The sequence below is a fragment of the Cetorhinus maximus genome, chromosome 21 (assembly GCF_964194155.1).
Source record: "Cetorhinus maximus chromosome 21, sCetMax3.hap1.1, whole genome shotgun sequence".
NCBI classification, from domain to species: Eukaryota; Metazoa; Chordata; class Chondrichthyes; order Lamniformes; family Cetorhinidae; genus Cetorhinus; species Cetorhinus maximus.
The window spans coordinates 40,619,129-40,634,327 of NC_135899.1; the positions used below are offsets into that span (position 1 = coordinate 40,619,129).

Below are 15,199 nucleotides of genomic sequence, written 5' to 3' on the forward strand. Positions count from 1 at the left end.
CTAATGTCCTCCTTACTGTCCACTCTATACTACTCACTCTAATCTCCACTTTACTTTTCACTCCTTCCTGTACACTCTAATGTCCCCTTTACTGTTCAATCTATACAGGTCACTCTAATGTTCACTTTACTGTTCACCCTACACTGCTCACTCTAATGTCTGCTTTACTGTTCACTTTATAATGCTCGCTCTAATATCCACTTCACAATTTAGACTCTACTGTTCACTCTGATATCCACTTTACTGCTCATCCAAACTGCTCACTCTAATGTCCTCTTTACTGTCCTCTTCACTGTCACACTTACTGCTCACTCCAATGTCCTCTTTAATGTCTACTCTATTCTGCTCGCACTAATGTCCTCTTTACTGTCCACTTCCTGAAGCTCACTGTAATGTTCTCTTTATTGTTCACTATATACTGCTCACTAATTTCCTCTTAATTGTGGACTCTATACTTCTCACTCTAATGTCCTCTTTCCTTGTCACCTTATACTGCTCGCTCTAATGTCCTCTTTATGTTCACTCTATACTGCTCACTCTAATGTCCACTTTACTGCTCACTCTATTGTGCTTTTTATTGTTCACTTATACTGCTCACTCTAATGTCCAATTTAACCTCCACTCTATACTGCTCACTTGTATGTCCACTTTACTGTCCACTCTATACTGTTCACTCTAATGCCCTTATTATTGTCCAGTACCACTGCTCACTTTACAGTTCACTCTTCCTCTCACTCTTCTGTCCACTTTGCTGTTCACTTTATACTATTCACTCCAATGTCCTCCGTATACTGCCCACTCTAATGTCACCTTTAATTTCTACTCTATTCTGCTCATTCTAATGTCAGCTTTACTGTCCACTCTATACTGCTCACTCTAATGTCCTCTTTACTGTTCACTCTACACTGCTCAGTCTAATGTCCTCTTTACTATCCATTCTATACTACTCACTCTAATGTCCAGTTTACTTTTCACTCTGGATGCTTGCACTAACATCTTCTTTACTGTTCACTTTATGCTGCTCACTCTAATGTCCACTTTATGACTCACTATGCTGCTCACTGTAATGTCCACTTCACTGTTCACTCTGTACTGTTCACTCTAATGTCCTCTTTATTGTCCACTCTATACTGCTTATTCTAATTTCCTCTTTATTGTCCACTCTATACCGCTCACTCTAATATCCACTTTCCACTGTAGTTTACCTTTTAATCACTATTGCCCACACCCCTGTTCATTGTATTGTACATTGCATTCTCTATCCTGTATCAGAGTCAGTCCTCGTGCGCACCCATTCTGTCCTGCTGTGTTTTTGGTCCACTTGATTACTTTGTGGGTACATTGGCATAAATTCAACCCCACTGACAGCCTGTGAATGGTCTCATGTGATTGGCAGGTGGTGTATCAGTCAGCACTATGCTGATATCTGCAGGTTCCATCGCTCTGCTGGACTGTCTTGTCTCTCTGCTCAGTCTTCTAACAGGTAAGGGGAATTTATTTTGTATTCCTGTGCTTATGATGAAAGTCATGTCATTGTGTAAGGGTTATGCCAGTAAACATTGTGTAGCTGGGTAACAGAGTGAACTGCAGCCTCCTGTGGGGATAGTGGGGCATTTCAGCTGTGTGTGGTCATTGTTACAGCCTCGTCACTGACCCAGTCTCAGCCCCGTCACTTTTGATTGTATATTAATTGTATTTAATTTTATGCAGGTGCTGGGCCTTATCTGGGGTGTAGTAATTAGATTAGTTGTCCCTCCCCACTGTCAATCAGCCATAGCTCAACACAATGGAGGTTCATCATAGAAACATAGAAACTAGGAGCAGGAGTAGGCCATTCGGCCCTTCGAGCCTGCTCCGCCATTCATTCTGATCATGGCTGATCATCCAACTCAATGATAAAAACAAAAAGCTAAAATCTACTGCGGATGCTGGAAATACAAAACAAAAACAGAATTACCTGGAAAAACTCAGCAAGTCTGGCAGCATCGGCGGAGAAGAAATCAGTTAACGTTTCGAGCCTTCATGGCCCTTCGGCAGAACTGCCGCAGGGCCATGAAGGCATCCAACTCAATAGCTTGCTCCCACTTTCTCCCCATATCCTTTGATACCTTTTGTCCCAAGAGCTATATCTAACTCCTTGAAAACATACAATGTTTTGGTCTCAACTACTTTCTGTGGCAGCGAATTCCACAGGCTCACCACTCTCTGGGTGAAGAAATTTCTCCTCATCTCAGTCCTAAATGGTCTATCCCATATCCTCAGACTGTGACCCCTGGTTCTGGACTTCCCCACCATCGGGTGGATCCTGTGTCCATAGATGCAGTTTATTCTTCCAGTTGTCATCTGGTTCAGAACATCAGAGGGTAATCATATCCCAATAATTTAATCTTGCTTTCTATCATTTCTCACAATGACTAATATGAGTGTCATATTTTATCCTTTTTCCCCTTAATTTCCAACCTTTAGGCAATTAACCTCTACTACAATTTATATTCAAGAATGCCAGCTAGAGACAAATGGAACTAAAACCAGTCTTTCTGTGAGTTTGTATTTAGTTAGTGTTACACATTACAAGCATACCCATCTTGAGCCGACAATAACAGTGTTAGTCTCTGCCCATTTTTATACTCTTTTGAAGTATAACCAGTCAAGTGTTTATTTTAAAGGGGTTCAAGTGAATCCCCCATGAAATAGCTTGAGGGAGGAACAGGTTTAGTGCAGATAAACTTCACTTTTATTGAGGACACGTTTCAATGCTTACATGCTTGTCGCTTTCTCTCTAATGGAAGCATGGCAGATGCAGTATAATGTGGATAAATGTGAGGTTATCCACTTTGGTGGCAAAAAACAGGAAGGCAAATTATTATCTGAATGGCTATAAATTGAGAGAGGGGAACGTGCAACGAGACCTGAGTGTCGTCATACACCAGTCACTGAAAGTAAGCATGCAGGTGCAGCAGGCTGTAAAGAAAGCCAATGTTTGTTGGCCTTCATAGCCAGAGGATTCGAGTACAGGAACAGGGATGTCTTGCTGCAATTGTACAGACCTTGGTGAGACCACACCTGGAATATTGTGTGCAGTTTTGGTCTCCTTATCTGAGGAAGGATGTACTTGCTATAGAGGGAGTGCAGTGAAGGTTTACCTGACTGATTCCTGGGATGGCGGGACTGACATATGAGGAGAGATTGAGTCGATTAGGATTATATTCGCTGGAGTTTAGAAGAATGAAGGGGGATCTCATAGAAACCTATAAAATTCTAACAGGTCTAGACAGGGTAGATGCAGGAAGGATGTTCCCAATGGTGGGGGAGTCCAGAACCAGGGTCACAGTGAGGATATGGGGTAGACCATTTAGGACTGAGATGAGGAGAAATTTCTTCACCCAGAGAGTGATGAGCCTTAGGAATTCGTTACCACAGAAAGTAGTTGAGGCCAAAACATTGTATGTTTTCAAGAAGGAGTTAGATATAGCTCTTGGGGTGAAAGGGATCAAAAGGTATGGGGAGAAAGCAGGAGCAGGCAATTGAGTTGGATGATCAGCCATGATCATAATGAATGGTGGAGCAGGCTCGAAGGGCCAAATGGCCTACTCCTGCTCCTATTTTCTATGTTTCTATGTTTCTACCAAAGAGGAAACATGTTTAGGCCTTGATGCTGTCATTTCCGATCAGGAGTGAAGTAGTTTGTCAGCTGGGTTCTGATGAAGGTTTGGTGTTGAAAGATGATCTATTAAATGCCCATTGAAGCAGTCAGACATTAATACATTTGGAAAACAGATGTCATTCCATGGAATAATATTTCATGGACTTGTCAATCTTTTATACAATTTGTTAAAGATTGACATCTACAAGTCAGGAGTATGATGGAATACGCCCCACTTGCCTGGATGAGTGCAGCTCCCACAACATTCAAGAAGCTGGACACCGTCCAGTACAAAGCAGCCTGCTTGATTGGCACCACATCCACAAACATTCACTCCCTCCATCGACGCACAATAGCAGAGTGTGTACCATCTACAAGGTGCACTGCAGGAACTCACCAAGGCTCCTTAGACAGCTCCTTCCAAACCCATGACCACTACCATCTAGAAGGACCAACGTCTGACAGTTAGATGAAATCGGAAACAAGATGCTAAATCTTTTATTTAATACTACATATGTTTACAGAATGCAACATTACAAATGCCTGTGTCTTCCCTAAACAAACCTCAGTGTCTTCAGCAGTGTCTCTTTACTCAAAAGAGTATAAAATCAATAAACTAATGAACCACTGCTTAAAGGGGCGCTGTAACAAAAAAACATACACTTTAACAGAAACTTATAAAATTAAATGATTATTCCTGGGGCTGACAGTGCACTCCAGCCTCTTGATTAATATTTTGGAACGCCTGAAATTCCTCGCATCTTCTTCAGAAGTTGAAGCCAAATCATTAAAATGGTGGTTTGCTGTGCTCCCTGGTATGTCGTTTCCTCACCATTTCTTGAGGCAGTATACAGTTTATCTTGCCACTCTCTGAAGACTTCGACAGTGTTGGCATTACGGGGGTGATTCTGAGTTTTCCCAAAGGAAAAACTGATTCACCATTGGCTCGCTGTAGACTTTGGTAATCCTGGATGGTGTGGAATCCCTTCCCCAATGTGCTCAGAGCTGCCACGTGAACTATTACTGGAAGCAGAACCAAGGCGCCCCCTGTAATTGTCAAGGGTTGGTGCAAGGGAGCCAGTTGAAGGGATGGATGCTATTGCAATCCTTCAAACTAGTATTTGGATGGTAACCCTTAAACACCAAACAGGAACCCAAGTGTGATGACTGAAGAAAGTAAATGCTAGGAAACAGGGCCCATTTGAAATTGTGAACCCGCACAAAGTGTTCTCAGCAGCAAAAATCAACTCTTTGGATAATATTCATGAGGCGCTCGCTTGCCCCCCATGACAGAGTGAATGTGAAGAGCAGTATATGCTCAATCAATGTTCTCCACCTGTATATCCTTAACTTCAATAGTGCAAAAACATACAATTAACAAGGAGCAGACACATGGGAACACCACCACCTGGAAGTTCCCCTCCAAGTCACCCACCATCCCGATTCGAAAATATATCGCCGTTCCTTCACTGTCGCTGGGTCAAAATCCTGGAACTCCGTCCCTAACAGCGCTGTGGGTGTACCTACACCACCGGACTGCAACGGTTCAAGAAGGCAGCTCACCACCACCTTCTCAAGGGTAACTAGGGATGGGCAATAAATGCTGACCCAGCCAGATTCCCATGAACACATTTTAAAAAAACAAACAAGTGCCGGGAAAAAAGGAAATTTTAAAATTAAATGGATTTATGCAAATCATCAACTGTATGATCGGCTTGCAGAACATATTCAAAGAAACTGCTCAGCGCCCCAGAGGAGGGGGTGTTTGGCAATGTAATGTTTTTCACAAAATGTGGAGGGTTTTGATTTAATTTGTTTTGAAACTGTGGTAATATTAGCTCTAATTTTTATTTAAAGAGATAAAAGACAATATTTTATTATATTTTAATTGCATTTGATTACATGCAGGTGGTGAGCATTAGCCAGAGATTCACTTGAACCCCTATATAAATAGACACAGACTGTAACTGTGGCATTGGGTTCAGAGGTGTATATTTGTAATGTGTAATTCTGTAAGTAAATATAAAAATGTGAATAGATTGGCTCTGTTTATATGCTTCATCAACCAGCTTCATGGAATAGAGAGTCATAGAGTCATTTAAGGCACAGAAGGGAGCCATCTGGCCCAGCAACTCTGTGCTGGCTCTCCACTGAGTTGGTCCCACTCCCCCAAAAAGAACAAATGCTGCTCCTGTCTCGGTCTCATCATCTTTGTAATTGGTGCTAATTGTGAGCAGGATTGTTTGAGAATTAGCCTTTTTTTGGTGACATGATTTTTTAAAAATTGCTTTTCCATAATTAGTAGTTGTCTAATAGGATGACTAGGTTAGATTTGTAGTATTCTGTGGACAGGACATATCTGGTCAACCTTCCCCATTGTCTTTCAGATGTGAGTTTTACAGCACTGGTTTCAAAATGAAAGATACTTGTAATTACTATTTGCTCCTTTTATTTTAACAGGAGCTGTTTTGGAGGCAAATGGATGCATCCATATTTTAGTGAGTGCTAATACAGTGCAGTGGGAATCTCCATTGTCTGCCACTTGTACAATAACAAACACCTCCTGTACTGTGGGCTCCATTGCACATGCCTCTCAGGTATTGTGGCAACTGGACAATGTGGACATTCTCAGGACACAGTACACCATTGTGAACAGCACAGTCTCTCAGATCAACATTCCTACTTTCAATCAAACGGTTGGGCTACTCAGCTGTCAGATCCGCCAAGGACCGGGAGTGACTCTGCAAGATGGAGTGAGAATCCACGCTGGCTGTAAGTATGAACAGTCAGAAACACAACATTCCAGTTACTTTGCAAACCTGATGCTATCTCAGCTTCCCAGCTTGTCTCTAAGTTGCTGCTTTTGTATTTTGTTCTCCTCAACAAGAAACATTTTGTGAAAATTACAACTGACATGGGCAGCATCTGGAAGACAGAGATACCATCTCACTCTGGGCAAGTCTTCATGTAAATCTTTTACTGCTGCCACTTCCTTATTTATCCATTAAAATACCAACTCTAAAGATTTTGTCTGATTTACGGCTGGGCTCCAGACTGTGAGGCAGACATCATTCCAGCTGAGCAGCATTACAGTAAAAATAAAACCAGCAAAGGCCTCAGTGTAGAGAAAGCAATTGTTCTGACTCTAAAATGGACAGTTTACAGTGCTGGAGTAGGCAGAATGCAAATGGGGTTGTTGTTTGAAAAGAATCAAACTCGGCCCTGGCAGAGAGACAGGCAACCAGACGCTGCCCATGGCCGAGAGACAGGCACCCAGACGCTGCCTGTGGCCAAGAGACAGGCACCCAGACGTTGGCCCTGGCTGAGAGACAGGCACCCAGACGCTGCCTGTGGCCAAGAGACAGGCACCCAGATGCTGGTGGCCCTGGCAGAGAGACAGGCATCCAGGTGCTGGCCCTGGCAGAGAGACAGGCACCCAGATGCTGCCTGTGGCCAAGAGACAGGGACCCAGATGTTGGCCCTGGCTGAGAGACAGGCACCCAGATGCTGGCCCTGGTGGAGAGACAGGCATCCAGACGCTGGCCCTGGCAGTGAGATTAGAATACAGGCACTGACCCTGGTAGTGAGACAAGAATCCAGACGCTGGCCCTGGCAGTGAGACTAGCATCCAGATCCTGGCTCTGGGAGAGAGATTGGCATCTAGGCACTAGCCCTCTCAATGAGATTAGCAACCAGAAACTGGTTCTGGCATTTAGACTAGCATCCAGATAATGACACTGTCAGCAAGTCTAGCATCCAGACACTGGCACTGGCAGAGAGACAGGCATCCAGACACTGGCACTTTCAGGGAAACTAGCATCCAGACACAGCTCCTGAGAGTGAGACTAGCACCCAGAGACTGGATCTGGTAGTGAGACTAGCATCCAGACATTGGCCCAAACAGTGTGACTAGCACCCAGACACTGGATCTTGCATGGTGACTAGCATCCACTACTGGCCCCGACAGTGAGACTAGAATCTAGCCCCTGCCCCTGACAGTGAGTCTAGTATCCAGGCATTGGCCCTGGAAGTGAGGCTAGCATCCAGACAGTGAGACTAGCAACCAGACACTGGCTGTGACAGTGAGACTAGCATCCAGACACTGGCTGTGACAGTGAGACTAGCATCCAGACACTGGCTGTGACAGTGAGACTAGCATCCAGACACTGGCTGTGACAGTGAGACTAGCATCCAGACACTGGCTGTGACAGTGAGACTAGCATCCAGACACTGGCTGTGACAGTGAGACTAGCATCCAGACACTGGCTGTGACAGCGAGACTAGCATCCAGACACTGGACTTGACAGCGAGACTAGCATTAAGACACTGACCGTGAAGTTGAGACTAGCATCCAGACGCTAGCCCTGACAGTGAGACTAGCATCCAGGCACTGGACAAGGCAGTGAGATTGGCAACCAGTCCATTGCCCTGTCAGTGAGGCTGGCATCCAGACACTGGCTCTGGCAGACAGACTAGAATCCACACACTGGCCTTGACAGGGAGATTAGCATCTAGACACTGGCCCTCTCAGTGGGATTTGCACACAGACATTGGATCTGGCATTGAGAATGGCATCCAAACACTGGCCCTGACAGTGAGGCTGGCATCCTGGTGCTGGCCTGACATTGAGATAGCATCCAGACTCTAGCTCTGATTGAGAGATTAGTATCGAGACACTGGCGCTGGCAGTTAGACTAGAATGCAGTCACTGGCCCTGACAATGGGTCTAGAATGCAGTCACTGGCCCTGGCACTGTGACTGGCATCCAGGAACTAGCCTGGCAGTGCAACTGGCATCCAGGCACTGGCCCTGGAAGTATGACTGGCATCCAGGCACTGGCCCTGGCAATGAGACTAGAATGAGGTCGCTGGTCCTGAGAGTGAGACTAGAATGCAGACACTGACCCTGACAATTAGACTAGAATGCAGTCACTACCCCTGGCAGTGTGACTGGCATCCAGGCACTGGCCCTGGCAATGAGACCAGAATGCAGTCACTGGCCCTGACAGTGAGACTAGCATCTAGACACTGACCCTGACAATTAGACTAGAATGCAGTCACTACCCCTGACAATGAGACTAGCATCCAGGCATTTGCCCCGGCAGTGCGACTGGCATCCAGGCATTTGCCCCGGCAGTGCGACTGGCATCCGGGCACAGGCCCTGGCAATGAGACTAGAATGAGGTCACTGGTCCTGAGAGTGAGACTAGAATGCAGACACTGACCCTGACAATTAGACTAGAATGCAGTCACTACCCCTGGCAGTGTGACTGGCATCCAGGCACTGGCCCTGGCAATGAGACAAGAATGCAGTCACTGGCCCTGGCAGTGTGACTGGCATACAGTTGCTGACCTGGCAGAATGACTGGCATCCAGGCACTGGCCCTGGCAATGAGACCAGAAAGCAGACACTGGCCCTGGCAGTGAGACTGGAATGCATTCACTGGCCCCGGCAGTGAGACTGGCATCTGGGCACTGGCACTGGCAGTGAGACTGGCATACAGTTACTGGCACAAAGACTGGTATCCAGAGACTGGCACAGGCAATGAGACTACAACACAGTCACTGGCCCTGGCAGTTAGACTGACATCCAGATGCTGGCCCTGACAATGAGACTAGCATCCAGGCATTTGCCCCGGCAGTGCGACTGGCATCCAGGCACTGGCCCTGGCAGTGCGACTGCCATCCAGGCACAGGCCCTGGCAATGAGACTAGAATGAGGTCGCTGGTCCTGAGAGTGAGACTAGAATGCAGGCACTGGCCCTGGCAATGAGACAAGAATGCAGTCACTAGCCCTGGCAGTGTGACTGGCATAAAGTTGTTGACCTGGCAGAATGACTGGCATTCATGCACTGGCCCTGGAAATGAAACCAGAAAGCAGTCAATGGCCCTGGCTGTGAGACTAGCATCCAGACACTGGACCTGAGAATGAGACAAGAATTCAGTCACTGGACCTGGCATGAGACTAGAATCCAGACCCTGGCCCTGGTGAGACAGTCATGCAGACTATGGCCATGGCAGCGAGACAAGCATGCAGTCACTGGCCCTGGCAGCGAGACTGCCATGCAGTCACTGGCCCTGGCAGTGAGACTGGCATGCAGTCACTGGCCCTGGCAGTGAGACTGGCATCCAGGCACTGGCCCTGGCAGTGAGACTGGCATCCAGGCACTGGCCCTCGCAGTGAGACTGGCATCCAGGCACTGGCCCTGGCAGTGAGACTGGCATCCAGGCACTGGCCCTGGCAGTGAGACTGGCATCCAGGCCCTGGCCCTGGCAGTGAAACTGGCATCCAGGCACTGGCCCTGGCAGTGAGACTGGCATCCAGGCACTGGCCCTGGCAGTGAGACTGGCATCCAGGCACTGGCCCTGGAAGTGAGACTGGCATCCAGGCACTGGCCCTGGCAGTGAGACTGGCATCCAGGCACTGGCCCTGGAAGTGAGACTGGCATCCAGGCACTGGCCCTGGAAGTGAGACTGGCATCCAGGCACTGGCCCTAGAAGTGAGACTGGCATCCAGGCACTTGCCTTGGAAGTGAGACTGGCATGCAAACATTGGCCCTGGCAGTGAGACTGTCATATAGGCACTGGCCCCGGCAGTGAGACTGGCATCCAGTCAATGGCCCTGGCAGTGAGACTGTATCCAGGCACTGTCCCTGGCAATGAGACTGGAATCTGGGCACTGGCCATGGAAGTGAGGTTGGAATGTAGTCACTGGCCCCGTCAGTGTGCCTGGCTTGCAGGCACGGGCCTCGGCAGTGCGACTGTTATCCAGGCACTGGCCCTGGAAGTGCGACTGGCATCCAGGCACTAGCCCTGGCAATAAGACTAGAATGCAGTTGATGGTCCTGGCAGTGAGACTAACATCCAGACACTGGCCCTGGCAGTGAGACTAGAATTCAGTCACTGGACCTGGCATGAGACTAGAATCCAGATCCTGGCCCTGGCACAGAGACAGGCATGCAGACACTTGCCTTGGGAGTGAGACAGGCATGCAGACACTGGCCCTGGCAGTGAGACTGGAATCCAGGCACTTGCCCTGGCAGTGAGACTGGAATGCATTCACTGGCCCCGGCAGTGTGACTGGCATCCAGGCACTGACCCTGGCAGTTCAACTGGTATCTGGGCACTGGCACTGGCAGTGAGACTGGCATCTGGACACTGGCACCAGCAGTGAGACTGGCATACAGTTACTGGCACAAAGACTGGTATCCAGAGACTGGCACAGGCAATGAGACTACAACACAGTCACTGGCCCTGGCAGTTAGACTGGCATCCAGGTGCTGGCCCTGACAATGAGACTAGCATCCAATCATTTGCCCCGGCAGTGCGACTGCCATCCAGGCACAGGCCCTGGCAATGAGACCAGAATGAGGTCGCTGGTCCTGAGAGTGAGACTAGAATGCAGTCATTACCCTTAAAGTGAGACTAGCATCCAGGCATTTGCCCCGGCAGTGCGACTGGCATCCAGGCATTTGCCCCGGCAGTGCGACTGGCATCCAGGCATTTGCCCCGGCAATGCGACTGGCATCCGGGCACAGGCCCTGGCAATGAGACTAGAATGAGGTTGCTGGTCCTGAGAGTGATACTAGAATGCAGACACTGACCCTGACAATTGGACTAGAATGCAGTCACTACCCCTGGCAGTGTGACTGGCATCCAGGCACTGGCCCTGGCAATGAGACAAGAATGCAGTCACTGGCCCTGGCAGTGTGACTGGCATACAGTTGCTGACCTGGCAGAATGACTGGCATCCAGGCACTGGCCCTGGCAATGAAACCAGAAAGCAGTCAATGGCCCTGGCTGTGAGACTAGCATCCAGACACTGGACCTGAGAATGAGACAAGAAATCAGTCACTGGACCTGGCATGAGACTAGAATCCAGACCCTGGCCCTGGCACAGAGACAGGCATGCAGACACTTGCCTTGAAAGTGAGACAGTCATGCAGACTATAGCCCTGGCAGTGAGACTAGCATGCAGTCACTGGCCCTTGCAGTGAGACTAGCATGCAGTCACTGGCCCTGGCAGTGAGACTAGCATGCAGTCACTGGCCCTGGCAGTGAGACTAGCATGCAGTCACTGGCCCTGGCAGTGAGACTAGCACGCAGTCACTGGCCCTGGCAGTGAGACTAGCACGCAGTCACTGGCCCTGGCAGTGAGACTAGCACGCAGTCACTGGCCCTGGCAGTGAGACTAGCACGCAGTCACTGGCCCTGGCAGTGAGACTAGCACGCAGTCACTGGCCCTGGCAGTGAGACTAGCACGCAGTCACTGGCCCTGGCAGTGAGACTAGCATGCAGTCACTGGCCCTGGCAGTGAGACTAGCACACAGTCACTGGCCCTGGCAGTGAGACTAGCACACAGTCACTGGCCCTGGCAGTGAGACTAGCACGCAGTCACTGGCCCTGGCAGTGAAACTAGCACGCAGTCACTGGCCCTGGCAGTGAGACTAGCACGCAGTCACTGGCCCTGGCAGTGAGACTAGCATGCAGTCACTGGCCCTGGCAGTGAGACTAGCATGCAGTCACTGGCCCTTACAGTGAGACTAGCATGCAGTCACTGGCCCTTGCAGTGAGACTAGCATGCAGTCACTGGCCCTGGCAGTGAGACTGGCATCCAGCCACTGGCCCTGGGAGTGAGACTGGCATCCAGTCACTGGCCCTGGCACAGAGACAGGCATGCAGACACTCGCCTTGGAAGTGAGACAGGCATGCAAACATTGGCCCTGGCAGTGAGACAGTCATCCAGGCCCTGGCCCTGGCAGTGAGACTGGCATCCAGGCCCTGGCCCTGGCAGTGAGACTGGCATCCAGGCCCTGGCCCTGGCAGTGAGACTGGCATCCAGGCCCTGGCCCTGGCAGTGAGACTAGAATCCCAACGTTGGCCCTGTCAGTGAGACTAGAATTCAGCCACTGGCCCTGGCAGTGAGAATAGAAGCCAGACACAGGCCCTTGCACAGAGACAGGTATGCAGACACTGGCCCCGGCAGTGAGACTGGCATGCCGACACTGTCCCTGGCTGTGAGACTAGAATGCAGACACTTGCCTTGAGAGTGAGACAGTCATGCAGACTATGGCCCTGGCAGTGAGACTAGCATGCAGTCACTGGCCCTGGCAGTGAGACTAGCATGCAGTCACTGGCCCTGGCAGTGAGACTGGCATTCAGTCACTGGCCCTGGGAGTGAGACTGGCATCCAGCCACTGGCCATGGGAGTGTGACTGGCACCCAGGCACTGGCCCTGGCAGTGAGACTGGCATCCAGTCAATGGCCCTGGCAGTGAGACTGTCATCCAGGAGCTGTCCCTGGCAATGAGACTGGCATCCAGGCACTGGCCCTGGCAGTGAGGCTGGAATGTAGTCACTGGCCCCGTCAGTGTGCCTGGCATGCAGGCACGGGCCTTGGCAGTGCAACTGTCATCCCGGCACTGGCCCAGGAAGTGTGACTGGTATCCAGGCACTGGCCCCGGCAGTGTGACTGGCATCCAGGCACTAGCCCTGGAATGAGACTAGAATGCAGTCGATGGTCCTGGCAGTGAGACTAACATCCAGACACTGGCCCTGACAATGAGACTATAATTCAGTCCCTGGCCCTGGCATAAGACTAGAATCCAGACGCTGGCCATGGCACACAGACAGGAATGCAGACACTGGCCCTGGCAGTGAGACTAGCATGCAGGCCCTGGCCCTGGCAGTGATACTGGCATCCAGACACTTGCCATGGCAGTGAGACTGGCATCCAGGCCCTTGCCCTGGCAGTGAGACTGGCATCCAGGCCCTCGCCCTGGCAGTGAGACTGGCATCCAGTCACTGGCTCTGGCAGTGAGACTGGCATCCAGCCACTGGATCTGGCAGTGAGACTGGCATCCAGGCACTGGCCCTGGCAGTGAGACTGGAATGTAGTCACTGGCCCTGGCAGTGAGACTAGAATCCAGGCGCTGGCCCTGGCAGTGAGACTAGAATCCCAACGTTGGCCCTGTCAGTGAGACTAGAATTCAGCCAATGGCCCTGGTAGTGAGAATAGAAGCCAGACACAGGCCCTTGCACAGAGACAGGTATGCAGACACTGGCCCCGGCAGTGAGACTGGCATGCCGACACTGGCCCTGGCTGTGAGACTAGAATGCAGTCACTGGCCTTGACAGTGAGACGAGAATGCAGTCACTGGCCCTGACGATGAGACTAGAATGCAGTCACTGGCCCTGGCAGTGTGACTGGCATCCAGGAACTGACCTGGCAGTGAGACTAGAATTCAGTCACTGGTCCTGGCATGAGACTAGAATCCCAACGTTGGCCCTGTCAGTGAGACTAGAATTCAGCCACTGGCCCTGGCAGTGAGAATCGAAGCCAGACACAGGCCCTTGCACAGAGACAGGTATGCAGACACTGGCCCCGGCAGTGAGACTGTCATGCCGACACTGGTCCTGGCATGAGACAAGAATCCAGACACTGGCCCTGGCACAGAGACAGGCATGCAGACACTTGCCTTGGGAGTGAGGCAGGCATGCAAACATTGGCCCTGGCAGTGAGACTAACATGCAGACATTGGCCCTGGCAGTGAGACTGGCATCCAGTCACTGGCTACTGGCAGTGAGACTGGCATTCTGGCACTGACCCTGGCAGTGAGACTGGCATCCAGGCACTGGCTACTGGCAGTGCAACTGGCATCCAGGCACTGGCCCTGGCAATGAGACTAGAATCCAATCACTGGCCCTGACAGTAAGACTAGAAAGCAGCCACTGGCCCTGACAATCAGGCTAGAATGCAGTCACTGGCTCTGGCAGTGCGGCTGGCATACAGGTGCTGGCCTGGCAGTGCGACTGGCATCCAGACACTGGCCCCAGCAGTTAGCATGTCGTCCAGGCACTGGCCCTCACAGTGACACTGGCATCCAGGCACTGACCCGGAAGTGAGAGTGGCATCCAGCCACTGGCCCTAGCACTGAGACTGGAATGCAGTCACTGGCCCTGGCACAGAGACAGGCATGCTGACACTTGCCTTGGGAGTGAAACAGGCATGCAGACATTGGCCCTGGCAGTGCCACTGGCATTAGGACACTGACCCCAGCAGCGCAACTGGCATCCAGGCACTGGGCCCGGCAGTGCGACCGGCATGCAGACACTGGCCATGTCAGTGGGATTGGCATCCAGGCAAAGGCACCAGCAGTGAGACTGGCATCTGGGCACTGGAAACATCAGTGAGGCTGGCATACAGGCACAGGCACCAGCAGTGAGATTGGCATCTGGGCACGGGCTCAGGCAGTGAAACTGGCATCCAGGCACTGGCGACATCAGTGAGATTGGCATACAGGCACTGGCACCAGGATTGGTATCCAGAGACTTGCGCAGGCAATGAGACAGGAATCCAGACACTGGCCCTGGCAGTGAGACTGGCATGCAGACGCTGGCCCTGACATTGAAACTACAACATAATTACAGGCCCTGGCAATTAGATGGACATCCAGATGCTGGCCCTGACATTGAGAGTAGCAACCAGGCATTGGCCCTGGCAGTGAGATTAGCATCCAGACACTGTCCCTGGCATAGATACAGGCATCCATACACTG

General features: G+C 50.5%; 1 protein-coding gene across 1 annotated transcript in view; it reads left to right on the forward strand.

The window, feature by feature from the left end:
- LOC144695174 (granulocyte colony-stimulating factor receptor-like) overlaps positions 1–15,199 on the forward strand; it is a 100,423-nt gene that overhangs the window by 3,264 nt on the left and 81,960 nt on the right. The window contains exons 2-3 of the mRNA XM_078566060.1: positions 1,397–1,483; positions 6,104–6,415. Coding sequence (XP_078422186.1) covers positions 1,417–1,483; positions 6,104–6,415 — 379 coding nt within the window. The 5' untranslated portion in view covers positions 1,397–1,416. The remainder of the gene's footprint in view (positions 1–1,396; positions 1,484–6,103; positions 6,416–15,199) is intronic.